The 25,290-nt window shown below is 45.2% G+C and overlaps 2 protein-coding genes across 2 annotated transcripts in view; one reads left to right on the forward strand and one right to left on the reverse strand.

Annotated features, from left to right (window-relative positions):
• Positions 1 to 25,290, reverse strand: part of LOC115188729 (Nance-Horan syndrome protein-like) — a 190,480-nt gene that overhangs the window by 61,640 nt on the left and 103,550 nt on the right.
• LOC115188727 (retinoic acid-induced protein 2) lies at positions 5,650 to 25,289 on the forward strand. Its single transcript, XM_029747489.1, has 3 exons — positions 5,650 to 5,948; positions 22,443 to 23,171; positions 23,260 to 25,289. Exons 2-3 carry the CDS (start codon positions 22,532 to 22,534, stop codon positions 24,453 to 24,455), a joined length of 1,836 nt encoding a protein of 611 aa, XP_029603349.1. The 5' UTR covers positions 5,650 to 5,948; positions 22,443 to 22,531; the 3' UTR covers positions 24,456 to 25,289.

Here is a 25,290-nt window from a genome sequence, read left to right on the forward strand (position 1 = left end):
ATCCAGGGTGAAATCCTTGTGAGAGTCAGATGAATTGAGCTTGAGATGGGACGGGAGGTAGGATGGGTATGTGCATGCGTGTGCACTTGTGTGTGTATGTGTGCGTGCGCATCTGCGTGTGTGTGTATGTGTTACGTGGACAGTGAGTAGAGCAGGCAGAGGTAGGGTCGTCGTTAGGTAGAGCAACGCACTACAATTCCTCCCTGTACTCTTAGAACAAAAGGTGCTATCTAGAACCTGAAAGGGTTCTTCGGCTGTCCCAATAGGAGAACCCTTTGAAGAACCCTTTTTGGTTCCAAGTAGAACCCTTTTGCGTTCCATGTAGAACCCTTTCTACAGAGGGTTCTACATGGAACTTAAAAGGGTTCTACCTGGAACCAAAAAGGGTTCTCCTATGGGGAGAGCCGAAGAACCCTTTTGGAACCTTTTTTTGTAAGAGTGTGTGGTATAATTGTGTTAACATTCTATTTCATGTTATCGTTTTACAAACTGTTGGACTATAAAACTACAGCCATTCATTTGCCTGGTGTTGAAATGCCATACTATATACATATATCTAGGTGTTTGGTGAACCTTTCTGTGGTCAAAATGACACAAAATGGCTGGTTAGACACTGGGGAACATTGGGGAACATTGGGGAACATTGGGGAACCAAGAGACAGGTACCTCTCTATGCATTGTGTCTCTCTTTTAAATGTAGATTATGGTGCGACAACTTGACAGGATGTACAGGTTGGATGTACAATTATTCATTAATGACAATAATTATACAGCATTGTATAGAAACTATTTTTAATCACAGGATATTTTATCCAGAGAGTTATTTTATTATCATATTGAATAACCTAGAAGAGGAATGATGGTGAAACTTAAAGACATTTCATATCAGAGTCTATAATAATATCATTGAATTGAACTGAACTGGCTGATGCTAAACGTGACGGTGCATTCTTAGAATGCATCCCAAATGGCACCCTATTCCCTACCTAGTGCACTACCCCATAGGGCTCTGGTCAAAAGTAGTGCACTACATAGGGAATAAAAGGGGGCTATTTCTGACTCAGTCTGAGAATATAAATGTTAAACTACATGGTGTCAAAATCCACCTTGAGTAGATATTTGGGATCCTCTGAAGTCATTTTTAATTGTTCATATGGATTAGTAACAGTAGTTTGACATAATCTGTATGCAGCCAAAAAAATATATAGATTATATTTTCATGATTTGTGTTCCCATTGCAAGTGTCTTTCGATTTTCGGTGAAGTAGCAATGTAGCCATTTCCCCCCCAGGCCAGGCCCCACAAACTAAAGACATTGGTTCATCTGAGTCCAGGCCCCACAAACTAAAGACATTGGTTCATCTGAGTCCAGGCCCCACAAACTAAAGACATTGGTTCATCTGAGTCCAGGCCCCACAAACTAAAGACATTGGTTCATCTGAGTCCAGGCCCCACAAACTAAAGACATTGGTTCATCTGAGTCCAGGCCCCACAAACTAAAGACATTGGTTCATCTGAGTCCAGGCCCCACAAACTAAAGACATTGGTTCATCTGAGTCCAGGCCCCACAAACTAAAGACATTGGTTCATCTGAGTCCAGGCCCCACAGACAAACGTTTTCAAAGAAGAAACTATTGCCTGCCCTTCCGTGAGACATATCCAATGTGTGTAACAGGGTTGGGATCGATTCCATTTCAATACCAGTCAATTCAAAAAGTAAACCAAATTCTCAATTCCAATTCCAAATTTCTCCTCTTTGAAAATCATTGAAGACAATCGGAATTGGAATTTCAGTTTACTTCCTGAATTGACTGGAATTGAAATGGATTAGAGCCCAACCCTGAAGTGTAATACCCCAACACAGAAGTGTAATACCCCAACACAGAAGTGTAATAGCCCAACACAGAAGTGTAATAGCCCAACACAGAAGTGTAATACCCCAACACAGAAGTGTAATAGCCCAACACAGAAGTGTAATACCCCAACACAGAAGTGTAATAGCCCAGCACAGAAGTGTAATACCCCAACACAGAAGTGTAATAGCCCATCACAGAAGTGTAATACCCCAACACAGAAGTGTAATAGCCCAGCACAGAAGTGTAATACCCCAACACAGAAGTGTAATAGCCCATCACAGAAGTGTAATAGCCCAACCCTGAAGTGTAATAGCCCAGCACAGAAGTGTAATAGCCCAACACAGAAGTGTAATACCCCAACCCTGAAGTGTAATAGCCCAGCACAGAAGTGTAATACCCCAATCCTGAAGTGTAATAGCTCAACACAGAAGTGTAATACCCCAACCCTGAAGTGTAATAGCCCAACACAGAAGTCTAATACCCCAACCGTGAAATGTAATAGCCCAACACAGAAGTGTAATACCCCAACCCTGAAGTGTAATAGCCCAACACAGAAGTCTAATACCCCAACCCTGAAGTGTAATAGCCCAACACAGAAGTGTAATACCCCTACACAGAAGTGTAATACCCCAACCCTGAAGTGTAATAGCCCAACACAGAAGTGTAATACCCCAACCGTGAAGTGTAATAGCCCAACACAGAAGTGAGAGCCAGAGGTAATAATCTAGTTTGCATTGACCTAGACACCTTTTAACGTAGGATTAAAGACTGTTATACTCTGAGACATGATTCCCTGAACTGACCATTATTTCAAAGTTTAAAAACAAACAAAAAAAGATTCTCCTATTGCACTGGTATAGTGGAGCTTGTGAAGTTTTTTCTTTTTTGCTGTAACCTGAAGTTATATTGATGATGATATGTGATGATTTGTGTAAAAGACTGTATTTCCCCTACTGATTAAAATATATTATACATGGTTAATTAATTTAGGATGCATGATCAGGATAGCACAGGCCATGCTTCTGCCAAAGGGTTTCAGAGAGTCAGAAGTGTACTGGAAAGAACCAACACAAAAAAAGGATTTTGAAACTTTAAACATTAACATTAAAAGATGAAAAACAAACTTTAAAAAGATGAAAAACAAACCAACTATTTAAAATGAAGAGCGGTACAGTGTAACTGGCTCGGTCGGTACAAGATGCTCCTGGCTCAAAGCTAGAACATAACAGATTGCATCACCTTTTGTATTTTTGTACAAACTAAATGTAAATAGTAAATCTTTTTAAAAATGTTGCAAAGATCTTTTTCTTTTTGTAAAATATTTTCAAAGTTGACATGATTAATGAATGAATGAATTCCAAGCCTTTGTATATTTTGGAGCTGTGCAACACCATTTCAGTCTTGTATTTATTTTTGGGTAAACGTGAGACCTCCATTGACTGCATTATATCTTATTGATTTGACAGCTCATCAGACTGCTCAGTGACTGGGCATAGAAAAGGACAATAAATGTGACTGCGTTGAAAAGAAACATGTGGTGTCTTTCTACGTCTTTCACGTCACACAGGTTGTGTGTGTGTGTGTGTGTGTATGTGTGTGTGTGTGTGTGTGTGTGTGTGTGTGTGTGTGTGTGTAACGCTAGCAGAGATCACACACACACACACTGAAAATGTATGCACTCGCTGTAAGTCTGTTGTAAGTCACTCTGGATAAAAGCATCCGCAGTAGCATTTTCTTTCATTGCTTCTCAGATTCAGTGGAGAGAATGCCTAGAGGCCCCACCACCAGTAGATGGCGATGTGACATTGCTGTGTAGTTTAGCCAACAGACAGGATGGCCTGCACTGTATTGATAGGTCCCATCCACTGTGGTGGTCTGCTTTGAGGCCCTGTCCCTTGACTCTCTGATGAGTAGACCTAGCAGAGTGAAGAGAATGCATTGGGACAGGAAGTGATGGTGGTTGATGTCACACTGCCTGTCTGTCTCCTCACCCCTAGCCTGGCCTATCTGTCGCCTTACCTCTAGCCTGGCCTGTCTGTCTCCTCACCCCTAGCCTGATCTGTCTGTCTCCTCACCCCTAGCCTGGCCTGTCTGTCTCCTCACCCCTAGCCTGATCTGTCTGTCTCCTCACCCCTAGCCTGGCCTGTCTGTCTCCTCACCCCTAGCCTGGCCTGTCTGTCTCCTCACCCCTAGCCTGATCTGTCTGTCTCCTCACCCCTAGCCTGGCCTGTCTGTCTCCTCACCCCTAGCCTGATCTGTCTGTCTCCTCACCCCTAGCCTGGCCTGTCTGTCTCCTCACCCCTAGCCTGATCTGTCTGTCTCCTCACCCCTAGCCTGGCCTGTCTGTCTCCTCACCCCTAGCCTGATCTGTCTGTCTCCTCACCCCTAGCCTGGCCTGTCTGTCTCCTCACCCCTAGCCTGATCTGTCTGTCTCCTCACCCCTAGCCTGGCCTGTCTGTCTCCTCACCCCTAGCCTGATCTGTCTGTCTCCTCACCCCTAGCCTGGCCTGTCTGTCTCCTCACCCCTAGCCTGGTCTGTCTGTCTCCTCACCCCTAACCTGGGCTCTGAAATGTCTATTGTTCCATAGTGGGCCTTTAAAGACTGACCCACCACTGTGACCTCCTCACAACTCAACTTCTAACCCCCAGGATGCACCCAGATGACCAGCCAACAATCCTGGGCTGAGGCCCCTACCCACCACCAACACCACCACTACCACTTCTAACCCCCAGGATGCACCCAGATGACCAGCCAACAATCCTGGGCTGAGGCCCCTACCCACCACCAACACCACCACTACCACTTCTAACCCCCAGGATGCACCCAGATGACCAGCCAACAATCCTGAGCTGAGGCCCCTACCCACCACCAACACCACCACTACCCCTTCTAACCCCCAGTTGGGGAAAATCAATTCTCAATTCTCCCCATTTAATCACCCATGGAGCTGAGCCTTCAAACAGTTCACTGAGCTGTTGTGTCCTGTGTCCTGTGTCCTGTGTCCTGTGTCCTGTCTCCTGTGTCCTGTGTCCTGTGTCCTGTGTCCTGTCTCCTGTGTCCTGTGTCCTGTGTCCTGTGTTCCATTCTTTGGGGTAAGAATCTAACAACTCCCCCCCATCACCGCTGATGTCTTACTTGAGGAAAGTGACAACAATCAAACTGAAGTCATTGTCCAAATTTAAACCAGTCAGAAGAGGGTAAATAAACTCTAGGGTCGTCATGCCTTAAACCTTCACAGAATACTACAACTATTTTCCTGAAAGATGTGGTTTTGAATAACAAAAAGAGAAAAGGGGACCTGCTTTCCCCTCACACATTCTTGTCTTAATAAATCTGGGAAACACTTATCAGATGTTGATAATAACTTAGTAAAGCCAATGGTTATTGTGGAAATGATGCATTTACTCATGATTGTTGGAATGTTAATGGGCCAAGGTTGGGTGAGCCCAGTCAGGCATCCAGAGTAAATAACAACCTATTAAACCCAGAAAGACATTTCAATGTCTTTGACCCAGGACAGCTACAAGGCCATCACTTGACAAGAATGTCAACAATACATTTTTACATTTTAGTCATTTAGCAGACGCTCTTATCCAGAGCGACTTACAGTAGTGAATGCATACATTTCATTTCATTCAATAAAGATTCACACCAATTATGCTTACCATAAAATAAATGTAATAATTTTGATTAATTGTCTATAAAATAGAATAGATATTGCCTATGCTTTGCCATGGAAATTCAGTTTTGTTTCTGTCATAGGCATTATTGTTTCTAAATGAATATATTTTGTAGTTACATCTGTTTGACAGCGTTCCTTATAAACCTACTGTACTGTAGCCTATGCTTCACAGACTATAAAAATAACGCTTTGCTCGCAGGGTGAGGACAGCTCTCTCCTGTCAAAATACTACGTACGGGAGAAAACCGAGGACACCGTCTGCGCGCGCGCAGCCTCGCTGTCACAGGACTACCGCCTCTCTCCAGGGAAGAAACAGGGTTTGGGGGGCTGGCTACGGTCTCTACGTTGTAGCGTCGGGACACTGACGATTTAACATCGGGCATAGCATCAACACGGGCTCTTCTTGTATGGTAATTGAATCTATCTTTGTTCTAATTTACCTTGAAATGATGGTCGGTCGACTGTATGGTTTCTAAAGGGCGAGAGGCCGAAATTGCATGGCTGAATGGCAGTGATAGGCCATCTCGTATTTGGAGGAGCAGAAAATGATGGAATGAGCCATATATGAAACCTAATTAATGACACCTAGTCATTCCGACGTGATTGCATTGTTCTGCACGCGATCGTTTATATAAGGCCAGCTTTCCTGCCATGCAATTGGATGGACAAATTATTATGGGGCTTTTTTGGGGTCGTCACATAGACTGTAGCCTATACAGAAATAACGGGTCTCATCATTACACGGTAATACCATATACACACATGTGGAGACAAAGTCATAGACATACATACAGTCTACATTAAGTGGAAAATAGCCTAACAATTCTGTCTTTATTTGGGAGGAAAATGCCAACGCGTCATTAAGAAACGTACATTCATGTTATTTATTGGGTAGACTTGACCAATGCTCCCACAAATGATTTTTATAACACTGGTAGCATACTAGTAAATGTCGTTTTTTTAGATTCAGACAGTTATGATTTGCATATCCTGATGTCTATATTTAGTAATATGACATATGTAAACATATCTGAAGAAATGAAAGTCTCTAAATAATTAAATGTAGGCCTTTGTAACTAAAGATAACTGTTTAGTGCCCCCACCTGTCCCTGTGGGGATTTGGTCCAGCAGTATGTCCAAACAGCTGTGGTACTGTGGAACCCTAGAGGCCTCTGGGGACCCCTTGGAAACGATTAGACGGATCACAGTAATTATACATTACCGGACAACCCAGGTGACACACACATTATATTGTCATCCATACCATTGTCTAATTACAATAACCTATTGTCCTGTTGGCTAAAGCTACAGGCTAAACTACAATATAGCTCAGTCGTTAAAGACTCCAGGATCAAACCCACCTACTGCTCAGTCGCTCAGCAACAGAGATACCGAGATGAGACTAGAGGTAGATTGGGACTGTAAATAAAATAGCCTAATCCACCTATGGCAAATGTGATCTGTGGCAGACTGCTAGAGGTATTGATAAGAAGTTGGTACAGAGATAATCTGTTGCAGACTGCTAGAGGTATTGATAAGAAATTTGTACAGAGATAATCTGTGGCAGACTGCTAGAGGTATTGATAAGAAGTTGGTACAGAGATAATCTGTGGCAGACTGCTAGAGATATTGATAAGAAGTTGGTACAGAGATAATCTGTGGCAGACTGCTAGAGGTATTGATAAGAAGTTGGTACAGAGATGAGCTGTGGCAGACTGCTAGAGGTATTGATAAGAAGTTGGTACAGAGATAATCTGTGGCAGACAGCTAGAGGTATTGATAAGAAGTTGGTACAGAGATGAGCTGTGGCAGACTGCTAGAGGTATTGCTAAGAAGTTGGTACAGAGATGAGCTGTGGCAGACTGCTCGAGGTATTGATAAGAAGTTGGTACAGAGATAATCTGTGGCAGACTGCTAGAGGTATTGATAAGAAGTTGGTACAGAGATAATATAATACTTCTGACAGCATACTGAAGTATGTTTGATGTGTTTTGAAACTAGAATATATCAGGTCTATCTCCTCTGCCATATATAATATATCAGGTCTATCTCCTCTGCCATATATAATATATCAGATCTATCTCCTCTGCCATATATAATATATCAGGTCTATCTCCTCTGCCATATATAATATATCAGGTCTATCTCCTCTGCCATATATAATATATCAGATCTATCTCCTCTGCCATATATAATATATCAGGTCTATCTCCTCTGCCATATATAATATATCAGATCTATCTCCTCTGCCGTATATAATATATCAGGTCTATCTCCTCTGCCATATATAATATATCAGGTCTATCTCCTCTGCCATATATAATATATCAGGTCTATCTCCTCTGCCATATATAATATATCAGGTCTATCTCCTCTGCCATATATAATATATCAGGTCTATCTCCTCTGCCATATATAATATATCAGATCTATCTCCTCTGCCATATATAATATATCAGGTCTATCTCCTCTGCCATATATAATATATCAGGTCTATCTCCTCTGCCATATATAATATATCAGGTCTATCTCCTCTGCCATATATAATATATCAGGTCTATCTCCTCTGCCATATATAATATATCAGGTCTATCTCCTCTGCCATATATAATATATCAGGTCTATCTCCTCTGCCATATATAATATATCAGGTCTATCTCCTCTGCCATATATAATATATCATGTGTATCTCCTCTGCCATGTGGCTCTGTTGGTAGAGCATGGTGTGTGCAATGCCAGGGTTGTGGGTTTTATTCCCATGGGGGGCCAGTACAAAATAAAAATAAAATGCATGAAATGAAATGTATGTATTCACTACTGTAAGTTGCTCTGGATAAGAGTGCCTGCTAAATGACTAAAATGTAAAATATCAGGTCTATCCCATGTAGTGGCCTCTCCATTCTAGTTTGAAATACTCTTCTATTATATGCAGATGTTTAGAGAGAGTAAAAGTATGTTGCACACACATATATCAGTATTCTGGGCACCTCAACTGTGTTTTGTTTTGTGAAAACGGAGAAGGGAGGAGCTTTCCTCTTTGGGGAGTTAAAGTGGAGAGAGAGAACTGTGGAAGACATTACTACACACACACACACACACACACACACACACACAGACAGACAGACAGACAGACAGACAGACAGACAGACAGACAGACAGACAGACAGACACTGTTGTTCGCCAGTGGGTATGCTGGCTGTGCTAGCTGGTCAAGGCCATGCCCCAGCAGTGGCATGAAAGGCACATTATGTGATTCCACAGCCTGTCCCTACCTATTTTCTTACAGAAGCACATCTTAAAGGCACATCTTACAAATTATACCTTTAAACTATGAGGTCATTACTTGGACCCCTGATTTCTCCTGACCACGTGACCTGACCAGGAAGAACATCAGCCCCTAGTTATACTGTTGTTATAAACTAGTGGAAAGCAGCACACTACATAGGAAACAGGATGAAATCACACTACATAGGAAACAGGATGAAATCACACTACATAGGAAACAGGCTGAAATCACACTACATAGGAAACAGGATGAAATCACACTACATAGGAAACAGGATGAAATCACACTACATAGGAAACAGGATGAAATCACACTACATAGGAAACAGGCTGAAAGCACACTACATAGGAAACAGGCTGAAATCACACTACATAGGAAACAGGCTGAAATCACACTACATAGGAAACAGGCTGAAATCACACTACATAGGAAACAGGATGAAAGCACACTACATAGGAAACAGGATGAAATCACACTACATAGGAAACAGGCTGAAATCACACTACATAGGAAACAGGATGAAATCACACTACAAAGGAAACAGGCTGAAATCACACTACATAGGAAACAGGCTGAAAGCACACTACATAGGAAACAGGATGAAAGCACACTACATAGGAAACAGGATGAAAGCACACTACATAGGACACAGGATGAAAGCACACTACAAAGGAAACATGAGCATAGGCTGAAGGTAGGGAGGGACAGTTTCTCTTGCTGCTCCATTGACAAGTACCATGTTCTTGTAGTGGATGCGAGCTTCAACTGGAAGCCAGTGAAGTGTGTGGAAGCCAGTGAAGCGTGTGGAAGCCAGTGAAGTGTGAGGAAGCCAGTGAAGTGTGAGGAAGCCAGTGAAGTGTGAGGAAGCCAGTGAAGCGTGTGGAAGCCAGTGAAGTGTGAGGAAGCCAGTGAAGTGTGAGGAAGCCAGTGAAGTGTGAGGAAGCCAGTGAAGTGTGTGGATGCCAGTGAAGTGTGAGGAAGCCAGTGAAGTGTGTGGAAGCCAGTGAAGCGTGTGGAAGCCAGTGAAGTGTGTGGAAGCCAGTGAAGTGTGAGGAAGCCAGTGAAGTGTGTGGAAGCCAGTGAAGTGTGAGGAAGCCAGTGAAGTGTGAGGAAGCCAGTGAAGTGTGTGGATGCCAGTGAAGTGTGTGGAAGCCAGTGAAGTGTGAGGAAGCCAGTGAAGTGTGTGGAAGCCAGTGAAGTGTGAGGAAGCCAGTGAAGTGTGAGGAAGCCAGTGAAGTGTGTGGATGCCAGTGAAGTGTGAGGAAGCCAGTGAAGTGTGAGGAAGCCAGTGAAGTGTGAGGAAGCCAGTGAAGTGTGTGGAAGCCAGTGAAGTGTATGGAAGCCAGTGAAGTGTGTGGAAGCCAGTGAAGTGGGAAGAAGCCAGTGAAGGGTGAGGAAGCCAGTGAAGTGTGAGGAAGCCAGTGAAGTGTGTGGAAGCCAGTGAAGGGTGAACATCAGGCGGGCTGCAGCGTTCTAGATAAGTTGTAGGGGTTTGATGGCACAAGCCCAGCCAACAGCAAGTTGCAGTAGCCCAGACAGGAGATGACGAGTGCCTGGATTAGGACTGGCGCTGCTTCCTGTGTAAGGTAGGGTCGTACTCTACGGATGTTGTAGAGCATGAACCTGCAGGAGCGAGTCACTGCTTTGATGTTTGCAGAGAACGACAGGGTGTTGTCCAGGGTCACGCCAAGGTTCTTTGCACTCTGTGATGGGAACACCATTGAGTTGTCAACTGGGATGGGGAGGTCTTGGAGCGGGCAGGCCTTTCCCGGGAGGAAGAGCAGCTCTGTCTTGTTGAGATTGAGCTTGAGGTGGTGGGCTGACATCCAAGCTGAGATATTTGCCAGACACGCAGAGATGCATGTCGCCACCTGGGTGTCAGAAGGGGCGAAGGAGAAAAGTAGTTCAGTGTCATCCGCATAGCAATGTTAGGAGAGACCATATGAGGATATGATGAAGCCGAGTGACTTGATGTATAGAGAGAAGAGGAGAGGGCCTAGAACCAAGCCCTGGGGGACACCAGTAGTGAGAGCACGTGGTGCAGGCACATATCCTCTCCACGTCACCTGGTAGGAGCGGCTTGCCAGGTAGGATGCAATCCAAGAGTGTGCAGAGCCTGAGACGCCCAGCCCTGAGAGGGTGGAGAGGAGGATCTGATGGTTCACAGTGTCAAGGGCCGATAGATCTAGGAGGATGAGGAACAGATGAGAGAGAGTCATCTGCTTTGGCAGAGCGGAGAGCCTCCGTGACACAAAAGAGAGAAGTCTCGGTTGAGTGACCCGACTTGAAGCCTGACTGGTTAGGGTCAAGAAGATGGTTCTGAGAGAAATAGCAGAACCACCTGAGAGTTCTGAGAGTTGGTACGTTCAAGTGTTCTGGAAAGAAAATAAAGATGGGAAACTGTCCATCAACAGTCTCTGCATTTCAGGACTCACAGTAGCAAGTACTCCTGGTGCACTGGGCAATTATTTAGCCATTTAAACATTTCGTTTTCGAAGAAAACTCTTGGTTTTTTGCCATAGTCCTCACTGGCTTTCATGAGATTTACGTGAGCTTGTCCAAGGTGTTGGACTCGACGATAGTTGCTGTCCATTGGAGCACTGCAATTGGTTACCCAACATTCTGGGGCGGGACTTAGCGAAGGATCCAGTTAACAATGACGTACTACAGCGTGAATAAACTCCCAGCCCAGACCAAGAACACACTTAATGCCTTTATAAACACACAGCCATCAGAGCATCGTCTACATACAAATAACAGCCTGCCAGAGCGAAGCCTCATCTATTCTAAAACAATGACACACTAACCAACTAAACTAATGACTATCTCCATTGGGCATGTGTGTCCAGGACTAGGCTTCATCTGGGTTTAGAGTCCCACACTATATGTTTGGAGAGCCCTGGGGGAAAGTGAGGGCTCTCCCCAGGGCTGACGTTCATAGCCTTGGTGCTATGAACGTCAGTACTAAACATACACAAAGCATTATTGGATTCTCATATGATGGGCATAAACTGAGTGAACTCAAGGCACTGCTCTCCAAACCCATCGTAATGATCGTAATGATTGGTTCTGCTATAAGATTACATTCCTCATCAATTACAGCCTTGTCTCTCCCTCTGTGCCAGCTTTGCTTCAAACTCATGTAGAAAACGTATTTAGGGGTACGTCTCAAATGGAACCCTATTCCCGATATAGTGCAGTGCACTTCTTTTCACCAGAGCCCAATGGGCCCTAGTCAAAAGTAGTGCACTAAATAGGGAATAGGGTGCCATTTGGGACACTATCTAGGAAGCCTATTTTATCCCTTTCCTTATGGTTGCAACAGCCTCCCACATGGGTACCATTAAACTGGAGAAACGACAGGCTTTCTGAGGTTTGGGGTTGAAGACATGCCATTTTGTAATTGACGTTTTTAAGTCTCTGATTATGTGAACCACTTCCCCCTCCATGAGGGCATGAAGTCTTCCTCTCTCTCTTATATGCCTTATATTTTCTCTTTTATTTAGTTGTTCTCTCTGAGAGATGACTTAGTCCGCGTTGTGTGTTGTTTTCACACATACTCTGTCTGTCCTCAGATTTAGACAATCTAGCCTAGGGTTCCCTAATAGGCTGCCCAGTGATTTTATTTGGCCCCTATAAGTTTTCTAGATTTTTTTTTCTATATTATTTTAATTTCTCCACATAAAATACTGTAAACTTACCAGGAAATCAACTTGGAATGATTTTAATTTAGGAAATCTGTTCCCAAGTATTCCCAGGCAGAAGTGAGATATGTGATGATATCAAGGTTTGAAATTATTCTGTTTTTGTCAAGTAATATATCTGTTTGGGGTTCTTGCAGTCAGTTCACAATACAAATTATTTACAACTATGTTCCTGCTCCCCAACTATCCGCTCAAGGAAAAATCGTCCGACAGCTGAATGTAATTCGGGCCCCTGCCCGAGGCCTATAGTAGATCTCCAAATTACATGGTGTTGTGTTGTGATGCTGTTGTGATGCTGTCTGTGGTCTTGTGTTCTGTTGTGATGCTGTCTGTGGTCTTGTGGTGTTGTGTTCTGTTGTGATGCTGTCTGTGGTCTTGAGGTGCTGTGGTGTTGTGTTATGTTTTGATGCTGTCTGGGGTGTTGTGGTGCTCTGGTGTTGTGTTATGTTGTGATGCTATCTGTGGTGTTGTGGTGCTGTGGTGTTGTGTTATGTTGTGATGCTGTCTGTGGTGTTGTGGTGCTGTGATGTGCCGTGATGTTGTGCTGTTATGTTGTGGTGCTGTGAGGTTGTGCTGTTGTGCTGTTATGTTGTGGTGAGGTTGTGCTGTTATGTTGTGGTGCTGTGGCGCTGTGAGGTTGTGCTGTTATGTTGTGGTGCTGTGAGGTTGTGCTGTTATGTTGTGGTGCTGTGAGGTTGTGCTGTTATGTTGTGGTGAGGTTGTGCTGTTATGTTGTGGTGCTGTGAGGTTGTGCTGTTATGTTGTGGTGAGGTTGTGCTGTTATGTTGTGGTGTTGTGTGGTATGGGAGATATAGATCAGACCTCAGCCAACATCAGACAATAGTAACCTAGAGAAAGGGCACTGGGAAAGAAACCAATCACTGTTCCCCCAACACAGATGAACCATCCAAGTAGCCTACAAAATGGCTGCCAGGATTGCTGCTGCTTCACTGTGCCACCGAAGTGTGTTGCCATGACAACAGTAGATTGGGGCTCAGGAAGCACAGCAACTCAAAGACAGTCTCTCTCCTCCAAAAATATCTCCTCCAATATCTCCCAATACCAGTCAGGGAAAGGGAAAAGGGGATACCTAGTCAGTTGTACAACGGAATGCATTCAACTGAAACGTGTCTTCTGCATTGAACCCAACCCCTCTGAATCAGAGAGGTGCGGAGGGCTGCCTTAATCAACATCCACGACTTTGGTGGCGGGGAACAGTGGGTTAACTTCCTTGCTCAGGGGCAGAAAGACAGATTTTTACCTTATCAGTGTGACAACCAATGAAGATTGAGTGTAGAATTAAAGGGAGAATCTGCAGTTCAAACAATAACAAAGCAATCACTCTGCCACTGATTCAGTAAACAGCTGAGGGGATGGGGCTGGAGAAATGTAACCCCTCTCAAATTCATAGACAGTTATGGATACAAGGACCATCTACTGTATGATATCAACATGATCGTTTTAAGGTTTAAAACATGGCACCCATCCATGCCAGTGTTTGTTTACAATTACATTGTTTACAAACAAACAAGCTTATATTTTAGGTTCTGATGGAGTTAGACAGTTGAACTATATAAGTTATATTCTTCAAGAATCAATGTCTATATATCATAAATCAAACAATGGATGTAGCGTTCACAGCCCCTTTAAAGTGTTTACAGATGTTGCATTCAGTCAGGTCCTAAATGATCATTACCAAAACACAGACACAGTTAGAGTTCGAGCTAGCCATGACATCAGTGTTTACAGTCTGTTGGGCCTGATGTTTTTCTGCGCCTGTCTCCTCCTATTCAGGGCGATGTGCTTGTAGCCATGTAATCTGTTCCAGTCTATCAGTATGGTAGTGGTGGGGATGGCGGTGGTGGTTGTGGTGATGGTAGTGGTAATTGTGGTGATGATGGTGGTGGTAATTGTGGTGGGGATAGTGATGGTGGTGGTTGTGGTGATGATGGTGGTGGTGGTGATGGTGGGGGTGATGGTGGTGGTTGTGATGGTGGTGGTGATGGGGGTAATGGTGATGGTTGTGATGGTGGTGGTGATGGTGGTGGTGTTGATGGTAATGGTGGTGATGGTGGTGATAGTGGTGATGATGGTGGTTGTGATGGTGGTGGTGGAGCTGATGGTGGTGGTGGTGATGATGATGGTGGTGGTGATGATGGTGGTGGTAGTGATGATGATGATGATGATGGTGGTGATAACGGTGATGATAACGGTGATGATGATGGTGGTGGTGGTGATGATGATGATGGTGATGATGGTGGTGGTGGTGATGATGATGATGGTGGTGATGATGATGATGGTGATGATGGTGGTGATGGTGGTGATGATGATGGTGGTGATGATGGTGGGGGTGGTGATGATGATGATGATGGTGGTGGTGGTGATGATGGTGATGATGATGGTGGTGGTGGTGATGATGATGATGGTGGGGGTGGTGATGATGGTGGTGGTGGTGATGATGATGATGGTGGGGGTGGTGATGATGGTGGGGGTGGTGATGATGATGGTGGTGATGATGGTGATGATGATGGTGGTGGTGGTGGTGATGATGGTGGGGTTGGTGAAAGGTATTAATAGGTATTATCAGACTTTTCATATTTAAGGTATAGGGGGTTATTTATAGACCAGGTGGCTATAGGGGGTTATTTATAGACCAGGTGGCTATAGAGGGTTATTTATAGACCAGGTGGCTATAGGGGGTTATTTATAGACCAGGTGGCTATAGGGGGTTATTTATAGACCAGGTGGCTGTAGGGGGTTATTTATAGACCAGGTGGCTATAGAGGGTTATTTATAGACCAGGTGGCTGTAGAGGGTTATTTATAGACCAGGTGGCTATAGAGGGTTCTATATAGACCAGGTGGCTGTAGAGGGTTATTTATAGACCAGGTGGCTATAGAGGGTTCTATATAGACCAGGTGGCTGTAGAGGGTTCTATATAGACCAGGTGCTGTAGAGGGTTCTATATAGACCAGGTGGCTATAGGGGGTTATTTACAGACCAGGTGGCTATAGAGTGTTCTTTAGAGACCAGGTGGCTGTAGGGGGTTCTTTAGAGACCAGGTGGCTATAGGGGGTTATTTATAGACCAGGTGACTATAGAGGGTTCTATATAGACCAGGTGGCTATAGAGGGTTATTTATAGACCAGGTAGCTATAGAGGGTTCTATATAGACCAGGTCACTATAGAGGGTTCTATATAGACCAGGTGGCTATAGGGGGTTATTTATAGACCAGGTGGCTGTAGAGGGTTCTATATAGACCAGGTGACTATAGAGGGTTCTATATAGACCAGGTGGCTATAGGGGGTTATTTATAGACCAGGTGGCTATAGAGGGTTCTATATAGGCCAGGTGGCTGTAGAGGGTTCTATATAGACCAGGTGGCTGTAGAGGGTTCTATAGAGACCAGGTAGCTATAGAGGGTTCTATATAGGCCAGGTGGCTGTAGAGGGTTCTATATAGACCAGGTGGCTGTAGAGGGTTCTATAGAGACCAGGTAGCTATAGAGGGTTCTATAGAAACCAGGTGGCTGTAGAGTGTTTGTAAATTTTCCACGTGAGACAATGATTCACCTGAAGGTAATCTGGTCGTTGGCGGAGTGATACAGTTTTGTGTGGTGGGTCTTCTTCAAACACACACACACCACAGGAGGCTGGTGGCACCTTAATTGGGGAGGACGAGCTCATGGTAATTGCTGGTCGGAATCAGTGGAATGGTATCAAATACATCAAACACATGGTTTCCATGGTTTCCAGGTGTTTGATGTCATTCCATTCGCTCCATTCCAACCATTATTATGAGCCGTCCTCCCCTCAGCAGCCTCTACTGACACACACACACACACACACACACACACACACACACACACACACACACACACACACACACACACACACACACACACACACACACACACACACACACACACACACACACACACACACACACACACACCCCCCTCACATGACTGTTGTTAAAACGCTACCCTGACTGGACTCTCTGTCCGTCAGGAATCTGACCATAAATTCAGTCCAACGCTTCATCCCAGGCCCAGCCAGGCGCTGCCCAGTGGTAGAGTTCATACGTCCTGTAGTAGTAGTCTGGATCCCTTTCTGAAGCCTTCGTCTGATCTGACAGTAATTGGCTCCAAGCTGTGAGATACGGTGCCTCCCCTGCACTGCTGCTTCTTTGACTGGTGTGTGTGTGTGTGTGTGTGTGTGTGTGTGTGTGTGTGTGTGTGTGTGTGTGTGTGTGTGTGTGTGTGTGTGTGTGTGTGTGTGTGTGTGTGTGTGTGTGTGTGTTTGTGTGTGTCCATGCGCATGGTTGTGTTCTAGAACTGACATAAATACATGTACAACAAGTCATTATTCCAGGCAGGAGTTTTGGGTGCGTTTGGAAATGTTAAACTTTTATTTGACTTTACTGCTGTTTCTTCTTCTCTGGAGGATAAATCACCTTCTTGAAGCCGGCTGGCTGGTCGTTGGCTAACCTTGTAGCGCTTCCAATGCTGGGATTTTAATTTATAAGACTTACTTTTTATTGAAGATTTATTTCAGAGTTCTTGGCAGGGCGTTTAATAGATTTCAGACCAATAAAGTGGAGTTTAGTCAGGCAGTGTGTGTGTATGTGTGTGCGTGCGTGTGTGTGATTGTGTGCGTGCGTGTGTGTGTGAGATTGTGTGTGTGTGTGTGTGTGTGTGTGTGTGTGTGTGTGTGCGTGCGTGTGAGATTGTGTGTGTGTGTGTGCGTGCGTGTGAGATTGTGTGTGTGTGTGTGTATGTGTGTGTGTGTGTGTGTGTGTGTGTGTGTGTGTGTGTGTGTGTGTGTGTGTGTGTGTGTGTGTGTGTGTGTGTGTGTGTGTGTGTGTGTGTGTTGTGTGTGTGTGTGTGTGTGTGTGTACAATGCTGGTAGTTTTAAGAGCATGTGTTTGTTTTCCACCAGATTTTAAACAAGTGCTTAAATGTATACTCTTGATTATTGATGACCTCATTTCTATCACAGCCCCAGATGAGTCCCAGGGAGTGTAAGTCAACAGAATGACGTTTCAATTGAAGACAGATTTGTAAAAACGTGGCTTTCGTAAAATGAAATGCATCTTACAGTTGTAAAAATCTCCAGCGTTTTAGTCAGGCTTGAACAGACTATTTTGACAGAACTTATTCAGAATATTTACACTCAATAAAATCTATTCCTGACTAAGCCTTGACGTGTTCAGGTCAACTGAAGAAAAAGAAATGACAACAAGACTCTCAGACACAGGAACTCGTGTATGATCCTGAATCTGACGGCTATCTCTGTAGACATTATTATTCATTTACCCTTCCAAATGTCCTTTATTTTATTACATTAGTGGGTTAATGCAGAGGAACCATTTTGTCCAGACCAGTTATCAGCAGAAAAGCAGGAGATCTAATCTGTGTCCCAAAATGGCACCCTATTCCCTGGCCTATGTAGTGTACTATGTTTAAACTAGAGCCCTATGGGCCCTGGTCAAAAGTAGTGCACTACATAGGGAATAGGGTGTCATTTGGCACACAACCTTAAGCAGTGTATTAGGGTCAGGGAGTTGGAACAGACCTCCTTTGGCATTAAGGTTTTTCCAAACACTATTCACCACAGGACCCTGAAGCCTCACAAATGAAAAGCTTCCCTCTAAACAGCTACATATGGCCTATTACCCCCGGCTTAACCTTTTCAACTCAGTCCCCGACCGACTGCTGGGGAGGAGGAGAGAGCCAAGCAGAGGAGAGCCGTCCTCTATTCACATTCTAGATCCTGGTAATGTGGGGGAGATTCTGTATCTGGTGTTTGGATGGGCATCTTCATATCTGTGATGTTTTGAGAAGGGTTTATGTGTTTTCTCTCTCCTCGTGTCGGTATCAGGGTGACCTGATAAGAGAGACATAAGACTATAAAGGACATGTTCAAGGACTTTAACAGGATATCACCAGGATTTGATTTAACCCTCCCCGAACCTTGTCTTTCTCCCCCAAACCAAACGGAGCCTTTCTTTAGCTTTCTTTTCACTTTCATTTTAATATTGTAGGAGATTGGATGTTTTCTATGGAACGTGTTCTCTGTCCATGAGTAACCTAGGCTTCAATGTCCTGGAAACCTGCCCCTAAGGTTCAGATGTGCCTATCTATTTGACAGAGTTTCTGTCAACGTGAAAGTAAAGTATTGTATTCCACACTAATATGACCGGAAGAGACAGTCTCCGTGGGAATATACTGTAGATAGCTGGGTCTTCCCTCTCAGTACACAAGTATCTTATTTATTTGGCCTACACATAAACAACTCTCTGAGTGGAGGAGGAATATCCAGCCTGAACTAACTGAGTGGAGGGGGAATATCCAGCCTGAACTAACTGAGTAGAGGAGGAATATCCAGCCTGATCTAACTGAGTGGAGGGGGAATATCCTGCCTGATCTAACTGAGTGGAGGAGGAATATCCAGCCTGATCTAACTGAGTGGAGGAGGAATATCCAGCCTGATCTAACTGAGTGGAGGAGGAATATCCAGCCTGATCTAACTGAGTGGAGGAGGAATATCCAGCCTGATCTAACTGAGTGGAGGGGGAATATCCAGCCTGATCTAACTGAGTGGAGGAGGAATATCCAGCCTGATCTAACTGAGTGGAGGAATATCCAGCCTGATCTATCTGAGGGGAGGGGGAATATCCAGCCGGATCTAACTGAGGGGAGAGGGAATATCCAGTCTGATCTAACTGAGTGGAGGGGGAATATCCAGCCGGATCTATCTGAGGGGAGGGGGAATATCCAGCCTGATCTAACTGAGGGAAGTGTGAATATCCAGCCTGGTCCAATTATCTGACAGGAAGAGGAATATCCAGCCCGATCTAACTGAGTGGAGGAGGAATATCCAGCCTGATCTAACTGAGTGGAGGAGGAATATCCAGCCTGATCTAACTGAGTGGAGGGGGAATATCCGGCCTGATCTAACTGAGTGGAGGAGGAATATCCAGCCTGATCTAACTGAGTGGAGGAGGAATATCCAGCCTGATCTAACTGAGTAGAGGAGGAATATCCAGCCTGATCTAACTGAGTGGAGGGGGAATATCCAGCCTGATCTAACTGAGTGGAGGAGGAATATCCAGCCTGATCTAACTGAGTGGAGGGGGAATATCCAGCCTGATCTAACTGAGTGGAGGATGAATATCCAGCCTGATCTAACTAGCTGAGTGGGGGAGGAATATCCAGCCTGATCTAACTAGCTGAGTGGGGGAGGAATATCCAGCCTGATCTAACTAGCTGAGTGGGGGAGGAATATCCAGCCTGATCTAACTAAGTGCAGGGGGAATATCCAGCCTGACCTAACTAAGTGCAGGAGGAATATCCAGCCTGAACTAACTAACTGAGTGGAGGAGGAATATCCAGCCTGATCCAACTAACTGAGTGGAGGAGGAATATCCAGCCTGATCTAACTGAGTGGAGGAGGAATATCCAGCCTGATCTAACTGAGTAGAGGAGGAATATCCAGCCTGATCTAACTGAGTGGAGGGGGAATATCCAGCCTGATCTAACTGAGTGGAGGAGGAATATCCAGCCTGATCTAACTGAGTGGAGGGGGAATATCCAGCCTGATCTAACTGAGTGGAGGATGAATATCCAGCCTGATCTAACTAGCTGAGTGGGGGAGGAATATCCAGCCTGATCTAACTAGCTGAGTGGGGGAGGAATATCCAGCCTGATCTAACTAGCTGAGTGGGGGAGGAATATCCAGCCTGATCTAACTAAGTGCAGGGGGAATATCCTGCCTGATCTAACTAAGTGCAGGAGGAATATCCAGCCTGATCCAACTAACTGAGTGGAGGAGGAATATCCAGCCTGATCCAACTAACTGAGTGGAGGAGGAATATCCAGCCTGATCTAACTGAGTGGAGGAGGAATATCCAGCCTGATCTAACTGAGTGGAGGAGGAATATCCCGCCTGATCTAACTGAGTGGAGGGGGAATATCCAGCCTGATCTGAGTGGAGGAGGAATATCCAGCCTGATCCAACTAACTGAGTGGAGGAGGAATATCCAGCCTGATCCAACTAGCTGAGTGGAGTAGGAATATCCAGCCTGATCTAACTAAGTCTAGGTGGAATATCCAGCCTGATCTAACTGAGTGGAGGAGGAGGAATATCCAGCCTGATACAACTAGCTGACAGGAAGAGGAATATCCAGCCTGATCCAACTATCTGACAGGAAGAGGAATATCCAGCCTGATCTGACTGAGTGGAGGGGGAATATCCAGCCTGATCTGATTGAGTGGAGGGAGAATATCCAGCCTGAACTAACTGAGTGGAGGAGGAATATCCAGCCTGATCTGATAGGAATAGGAATATCCAGCCTGATACAGCTAGCTGATAGGAATAGGAATTTCCAGCCTGATCCAACCGGACAATAGCCTGGTCTCAGATCTGTCTGCGCTGTCTTGCCAACTCCATTTCTGTCAAAGCAATGTGCTGGAGTTACCCTAAAGCCACTGGCTTCCACCACAAAACAACTAAATCTAATAGATAGGAGAGAAGCTGGGAGGACTGGTGAGAGGCAAGGAGTAGTTCTGTTTCTGGTCATATTTAGACCTAATCGGGAATCATACTGATCTAAATTGCTCTGTGAAGGTTTTCCAGAACTCTGGTTTAAAACACGACAATGGTGGACTGTTGTTCACATTGATCCAGTCTAGTTTTAACCTTGGTTTAAAACACGACAATGGTGGACTGTTGTTCATATTGATCCAGTCTAGTTTTAACCTTGGTTTAAAACATGACAATGGTGGACTGTTGTTCACATTGATCCAGTCTAGTTTTAACCTTGGTTTAAAACACGACAATGGTGGACTGTTGTTCATATTGATCCAGTCTAGTTTTAACCTTGGTTTAAAACATGACAATGGTGGACTGTTGTTCATATTGATCCAGTCTAGTTTTAACTTTGGTTTAAAACACGACAATGGTGGACTGTTGTTCTTATTGATCCAGTCTAGTTTTAACTCTGGTTTAAAACACAACAATGGTGGACTGTTGTTCATATTGATCCAGTCTAGTTTTAACTCTGGTTTAAAACACGACAATGGTGGACTGTTGTTCATATTGATCCAGTCTAGTTTTATGGTCACTTCAAGGCCTCATTATAGAAATATCCTGTTTCCTGTATTTGGTCGATATGCTGGAGAACAAAATAACAGATTTAATGTGTTCTTTCTTCTGCTGTTAAAATAAGTGTTACATCAGCTGTGAGCTTGTGTCAGTGCTTCAGCTATCACACACAGAGTATTTCTACTGTCTCTTCATTATTATGACAAGGTTTATTACAGGTTCTCTACCTCCTAGGTCTCTGTAAAGCCACCTTCTGTCCAATCTAACTCAATTAAACCAGGCTCAACATGACCCTTATGAAATTACATTCCAGCTTAATCTATGCCTACTAGGGAAACAAGTATGCAATAAATGTACTGGTGCTGGCAATGGTAGTTATTGTATTTAGGTTTATAGTGCACTACTTTTGACCAGGGCCCATAGGGCTCATGTCAAATGTAATACACTAGATAGAGAATAGGGTGCTATTTGGGACACAGACATCACTAGCAGGTTCAAGGGTAATACTGGGGGATTTGGAAAAGACAAGAGGATTTAGAAGTGATTTAGTGTTCATTTTGAGTTGAACCAAGTCAAGTCCAACAGTTTGTCCTCAGGGTCTTTCATTAAATCATAGCAGGAGGAACTGGGACATGAAGCTCCAACTCTACTCTGCTTTCATCCACATCAACACTGAATAAACACTGAAGCTTGTTATTTTCTGTTACTTTACTTTGTTAACTTGCCAGTTCTAGTTCTGACTAATGACCAATATTTCTCCACTTCATTTTTCATTAAAACAAGCCTTTTTTCTTTTTCCCCGTCAGGTTAGATGCCAGCCTGACACTGCTAAACAGTAACCATGGCCCTCCTGTCCTAAGCTAAGACTCCAGTGGATGTTTTCAGGAAAAAGAAGATGGAGGATCTTTGCTCAGAGCATGTAGCTGACCTTCCTCAGAATGGGGGAAGTAGTGGAGGAGGAAGAGGTGGTGGAGAGGGGGTCAGAAAGGTAGAGAACACTGTCAACCAGCTGATTACAAGCGAGGCCTCAAGCATCAGCTCTCCTGGCCAGGCTAATCAGAAACCAACCCTTTCACATATGGTAACTATCCCAGCGTCCCCCACCATGGTCAGTCCCAGCGCCGAGGCTCCAGAAGGCGTGGCTCTCAAGGTGGCTGCCACCGTGCTTCAGCCTCTCTGTCTGGGGGACAGTCCTGTGATGCTGCCCATCCACCCCCTCCAACAGATGGCTGGAGGAACCGCTCCCCAGGGGATCCCTCCGTACCTCCTGACCCACCAGGGGCCTCTCTCTCTGGGCTCCCTCTCCCAAGGCCCTGGCCTCTCCCTGCCTCTGGTCCTGGAGCAGCATGTGTTCCAGCATCTGAACACCATGGGAGCGATGCTCCAGCAGACTCCCCCCTGCCCTTCCCTGTCCTTCCTCCAGAACAATCTGCTGTTTCACACCCAGCCTCAGACCTCTTCCATGGCTTCATTGGCCTTCTGCCAGCCTCCAGCCCTGGATCAGAAACTACCTGGACCTCCAGCCCAGGACCCAGGTAATTGTAATGGTATATAGTAATTCAGCTGTCTACTACTGGTGTGTAATCCCTTCAATTGTAGTAATACAACCATTCTCTCTCTTAGGTATTCATGCCATACTCCAGAACCCAGCATTCGCTGCCCTCATACAGGACCTGTTTTCTGCTCAGACCAACCCCACCTCCTCTTCCTGTCACCCAGCGGGATCAACCCCAACTGTCCCCTTTGCTTCAGCCTCGTTCCCCCCATCCCAACCCCAACCTCCACCCCTCTCCTACCCCTACAGCTCCCCGCTAGCCCCCCTGGTACCCCCTGCCACCCTCCTGGTCCCCTACCCTGTCATTGTTCCTCTCCCTGTGCCTCTACCCATCCCTCTCCCTATCCCCATCCCACAGAGCCAGGAGTCCAAAGGATACTCTGACCCCTCTAAACCAGCCTGTATGGTGACTAAAAGCACACAGACTAACTATGAGGAGATCGTCAGTCCTCCACCACACGGTAACATTATGACTCTTTACCCTCCATCTTCCATGGCCTCTCTGTCCTCTGTTGCCATGGTCCCCGAGGGGGAGGTGCTTGACCTATCAGTGAAAGCCCCTCCCATAATCCAACCAAAGCAGGAAATGACATTTCAACAACACGATGACACTGTCCTTGACCTGTCAGTAGCTAGTAAACAGAAAAGAAAAGAGCGTCCTTCATCGCGGGACTGGCACACTTCTTCCGAGGGCACTACTACAGCTTGGCTCCCTTCACCCGAGGGCACTACATCTGTTTCTCTGGAGGTCTTAAAGCCTGCGGAGTGCACTCAGAAGCTCCACCACCGCCCTAACCTGTTGAACGGTGTAACCCATGTAGAATTCAGTAGACGGCGGCAGTGGGCGGTGGTGGATGGAGGCGGGAGCGGTAACAGACCCAGCAGCGAGCCCAAGAGCAGTAGCAGCAGCGGTAGCTCGAACTTTGAGATCTTTCACACCTCTCAAACAGCCAAAGTCATCGTGGCGGTCAAAGACGCGATCCCCACCACCGCCATCTTCTGTGGGAAGATCAAGTCTCTCTCAGGGCTGTCCAGTAAGAGCCTGTCTATTAAACAACACGACTCCTCCGGCCACACGGGGGCGCTGTTACATCAGTGTTACGGTGCTCTGCCTCTACCCAGAGGACACCATGTGGTGGAGCAGAAAGACCCTAACCTCCCCAGGAACAGACAGGCCATCAAACTGAAGAAGGTCAGCTCACAGGAGATCCACATCCTCCCCATCAAGAAGCAACGTCTGGCTGCCTTCTGCCCCAGGAAGTAGAGGAGTTAGCCTGATCCCAGATCTGTTAGTAGAGAGGAGTTAGCCTGGTCCCAGATGTGTTAGTAGAGAGGAGTTAGCCTGGTCCCAGATCTGTATGTACTGTCTTGCAGATCTGGGACCAGGCCGGAGCGTGAAGTGTCATTGTAGAAGTGGGATCGAATCCCGGGTCAGACAGACAGGGCGGTCTCTGTTACATAAAGGAGGTGGTGATGAGGTGAACTATCCTTGACTAAGACCTGAAGACTTGTGTTAGCTCCCCGAGCTTAGCTAATGCCTAACAGGCTAACACAGTCTGGAGGGACACAAGAGACCCGAGGTTCAAATCCAGCTGGTTACGTGTGTTTTTACTGCTAGCGCTTGTGGTTGACAGAAGTTACAACCTGTTCTTCTGAGACATTGGCCAAGTGCTGTGACTACGGCAGATGATTGGGGATAATCTTCCTGGCATGGATGATATCTCCTCCATGTGTTGAGAGACGGAGGATGACTTTGTTGCTGTAGTGTTGTGACTGTGTTTGTAGTTGTCTGACATTTTTACCTTACAAAACATTCATGTTTAATTCATCAATATAAACTGTTAAAAGAGGACTTTCTCTTTTTACAAAATACTGTCAATTCACAGATGAAATGTGTCTGTCCATCGTCTGCTACTTTCCATGTGAAAAGGTACATTCGTTGATGCTTTGCTAGGCTTCTACAGTATTTCATATCTGGTTGAGGATCTGACACTTAGCCAGTCATTTGATGGTTCATGTTTGTATGTGATTCAGTTGGGAAAATGACATGAGAATAAAACAAAGTGTTCTTGTTGAGCATGATGCCCCTTTGTCTTAAC

This window comes from Salmo trutta, unplaced genomic scaffold (assembly GCF_901001165.1).
Source record: "Salmo trutta unplaced genomic scaffold, fSalTru1.1, whole genome shotgun sequence".
Lineage (NCBI taxonomy): Eukaryota > Metazoa > Chordata > Actinopteri > Salmoniformes > Salmonidae > Salmo > Salmo trutta.